Below are 3,969 nucleotides of genomic sequence, written 5' to 3' on the forward strand. Positions count from 1 at the left end.
TGTGCAATGTATTTTGAAAAAGTTAGACTTTGATCACACCGTTGCAGCCATGGTCTTGAACTTTGACCATACCATGTGGACACCTTGATGCCTATTGTGACCAAACTGAGCTCACATTGGGTGGTTTAGGTTTCTATTTTCTTCTTTCTCTTTTTACCTACTTATCTCCAAGGTTTTTCATAGCTCTGCAAATCTCCAAGTTACCTTAAATATGCTGATATTTTCCTCCTGTGTGTGGGTAGAATTTTGGCCAAATGAATACTGGCATTTATAGGTGTGAGTTTTATTACAAGTGTTCTACAATGAATACATATTTATGAGTCAAGTTTCCTAATACAATATTAGGCTCTTTGCAAGCACACATATCAAGTTGATGATTCATGTTTAGATTGACAGGGCGAAAAATTCCATAGCCATCATCCTATCAGTGTGCTGTGCTTATTTGATGATAAAAAATAATAATAATAACAATAGTAAACATTTTAAAATTAAAACTAAATTAAATCTGTATGCTGCTCGACTCCCAGGAATGCTGGGTGTTTTACAAATCGATAAAGACATTTAAAAACAAGGAGCAACACAAAATACAAAAAAACAACATAAATCAAAAGAGTACAATACAGTAGCAGACAAAACAAACCCAAATGGGAATAAGGAAAGGAAAGAAAATGTTCCCATTTGGGTTTGTTTTTCATGAGCACCAATAATCCTCATTAAACATCTCAGCAAAGAGCCACATCTTCATGACCCTTCAAAATACCCAGGACAGGGGGGGGGGCTGTTCTAATATTGGGAGGAACCTCATTCCAGAGGCTACACAGGTATTGCTATAGAGAAGAAATACTTCAAAACTCTCCATAGGTGGTATTGTTCACTCAGTGGAACTTGGAACATGTCAACTCTGCTAGATAAAATCAGCCAGGCAGCTACTATGAGTGACAGGTGATTCCCCCCAATTAACAATGCCCTATGCCAGGGGTCTTCAAACTTGGCCCTTTTATGACTTGTGGACTTCAACTCCCAGAATTCCTTAGCTAGCGTGTCCACAAGTCATAAAAGGGCCAAGTTTGAAGACCCCTGCCCTATGCCATGTAGGACTTTACAAGCAGTAACTAGCATCTTAAATCACACTTGGAAGCAAACTGGCAGCCAGTGCAACTCATGAAGCAGAGGTTTTACATGGGCACACCCAGGCGTGCCTGTCACTGCCCATGTGCTGCTGTGGTCTGGACCAGCTGAAGCTTCTGAGAGATCTTTAAGGGCAGCCCCCTATAGAGTGCATTGTAGTAATCAATCCATCAAATTGCCAGGGTATATGTAGTTGTTTAAAGATTCCCTTGATCTAGGAAAGGGCACAATTGGTGCACCAGATGGAGCTGGGCAAAAACTTCAAAATGTTTAATGAAAAACAGGCTGTTTTATGAATTTATATTACTATAAATTAATTTGAAATAGTTCTTTATGAGCCTGTCTGGCTTTTTAAATATATTTGTACTAATGGGCACTGTACAGCTGTGCGGTTGGGGTGTAATTATGAATAATATAAAGAAATGCTTTATGAGATCAAAAGCCTACTCTGGATAATTGCCAATTGCTCCAGCAAAGGCATCATGCATAGAAGCAGTTTTCTGCAGACATAATGTTCACCTCCACAATTCAGAAATTTGAATTTATACATAAATATTCCCCATCCAGAATCATCAGTTGCAGCTAGTAGATTAATAGCATTAATAGCATTAATTGTCAGAGATGAAAGCTAATTGAAGCAAAAATAGAGAAGGCTATTTGTAATGTACAAAGGGCTAGCAAGTCGAAAGATACATAAAAGCATAAATAGATAATAGGTGAATAAACAGGTGAATTAAAAAAAGAACAAAGTCAATAATTTGTCCCAAAAGAACTGAACCTAAAAATCGCTTATTATTTGGGGACAATTTATTTTATATTTAGCATGATAAATACTAATTAATGGATAGATTTTTTTAAATCAAAATATTATAATGGATTTGAAATCTGTTAAGTTGTGGAAAAACTTCTCAAATAATGATAATATAATACTAGGAATAACACAATCTCAATGAATGGACATTAAAATGAATATTCACAATACAATATATCCTAGTCGATATAAAGTATTGTTATTTTTACTCACAGAGAAGGCACAAGTGATTCCTATAATGCAGAGGAAAAGCAGGGCTGTCTTCATTTTTCTGGTGTCTGAAAAAGAAAGAAAGGAAAAGAAAATATACGTATTTCCAAATAGGAAGATAAAAAAAAATTGGAAGATATTAAAGATAGGCAATTTCTACAATTCTGTTCAAATAATACGAGAAATATATCTGTTAGGTCTGATTACTTTTGTAGGAATTTGAACAAATGATCGATTGATTTCATCAGTAAATTATACAGGTCTTCAATTAAAGACAGGGAAAGGTTTTTACCACTGGTCATTCCATACTTATATTTAAGTGAGGGTTAGTTTGGTGTAGTGCAGGGGTAGGCAACCTTGGCTCTTTTATGACTCGTGGACTTCAACTCCCAGAATTCCTGAGCCAGCATGGCTCAGCATGGAAACCTCTCCATTTCTCCTCAGCATGGCTGGCTCAGGAATTCTGGGAGTTGTCCATGAGTCATAAAAGAGCCAAGGTTGCCTACCCCTGGTGTAGTGGATAATATGCTAGCCTAGAATTCAGGAGACTGAGAATTGTAGTTGCCCCTTAGGCATGAAAGCTATCTAGGTGACTTTGAGCCAGTCGCTCTCTCTTGGCCCAATCCACCTCACAAGGTTGTTGTGGGGAAAATAGTAGGCAGGAGTATTAGATATGTTTTATAAAGGCAGGATAAAAATCTAATAATAAATTGTCCATTCTTGCACAAATTTAGAAATGTTCTAAGTTGAATTTAGAAATACTCAGATTTATACTAGCTGTTTATGTATTATAAGATCTAGAGTTTCATGGCTCACTCATGCTAACTAAATTATTTGGATTTAAAATGGTGGATGAGAGAAATAAATCATGTCACTTCGTGAATTTTGAGTCTCCTTCATCCACTGGCTGAGCCAATTTGATGATTGGATGTGATGAATTCTGGCTACGATGGCAATTAGAGAGTTGTGGGATAGAAAAATGGGAGGGAAAGAGAGTCCCAATCGCTCTAAGTGACATGTTCACTTACACCTCATGATTGCTTTCAGGTGTACCTCCATATGTCTACCTCAACTTTCAGGCTGTCGCAGTGCCTTGAATGGAGGAGGAAATTCATAGAAAACTTTATGCTTGGAGCTCTTTCATGCTTATTTATTTCTGCCCAGTTGTGGAAGTACATGGGACCCTTAGTGGCAGAAAGAATGGGCAAAGGGAGCAGGCATATCCCTCTGAACAGCATCAAAAGGCCACCATTACAGCTTCTCTAGAATGTTCCATAATCATGTCATGCTTCGAGGATCTAAGGGCAATCTCAATGATTTCAAAAATTGGGAAAAAAGATGAAGTCTGAGCTCATTTTTTATCAGCAATTCTTAAATTTTTGCAATAATGTATTTATTGATATGTTCATTGCATTTCTGGCTAATCTGTTTTGGGTCATCATAGTTGTAATTTCAGCACAACCAGCATGCATTTAATCATTTTACAAGCAAAGCTAGTTACTCTTTTGCTGACCTAAAAGCAGTGGTGGGATTCAAATATATGAACAACTGGTTCTCTGTGTGGATGCCACTTCTGGAAGTCCATTCTGACCTGGGCAACAAAAAATTAGCTACCGGTTCTGCTGAAGTGGTGCGAAGCGGCTGAATCCCACCCTGCCTAAAAGGTATGTTTCTTTGAACCCAAGGAAACAAAAAAGCAGGAATGTTGCTTTTGATAGCTTAGTTGCTTCTAAGGGGGTATTATGGAATAAGTTTTTGGAGAGTGACTACCAAGCTTTGCTTTATACGAAATAACAGGTTTTTAAAATTGTGGAATAGAC

At 37.3% G+C, this 3,969-nt stretch overlaps 1 protein-coding gene across 1 annotated transcript in view; it reads right to left on the minus strand.

The window, feature by feature from the left end:
- IBSP (integrin binding sialoprotein) overlaps positions 1-2,206 on the minus strand; it is a 17,011-nt gene extending 14,805 nt beyond the window's left edge. Inside the window, exon 1 of the mRNA XM_029284749.1 lies at positions 2,153-2,206. Within this exon, the coding sequence (XP_029140582.1) occupies positions 2,153-2,206 (54 nt within the window). The remainder of the gene's footprint in view (positions 1-2,152) is intronic.
- Between the last annotated feature and the right edge of the window lie 1,763 nt (positions 2,207-3,969).

This window comes from Protobothrops mucrosquamatus, unplaced genomic scaffold, assembly GCF_001527695.2.
Source record: "Protobothrops mucrosquamatus isolate PMUCROS unplaced genomic scaffold, P.Mucros_1.0 scaffold893, whole genome shotgun sequence".
Taxonomy (NCBI): domain Eukaryota; kingdom Metazoa; phylum Chordata; class Lepidosauria; order Squamata; family Viperidae; genus Protobothrops; species Protobothrops mucrosquamatus.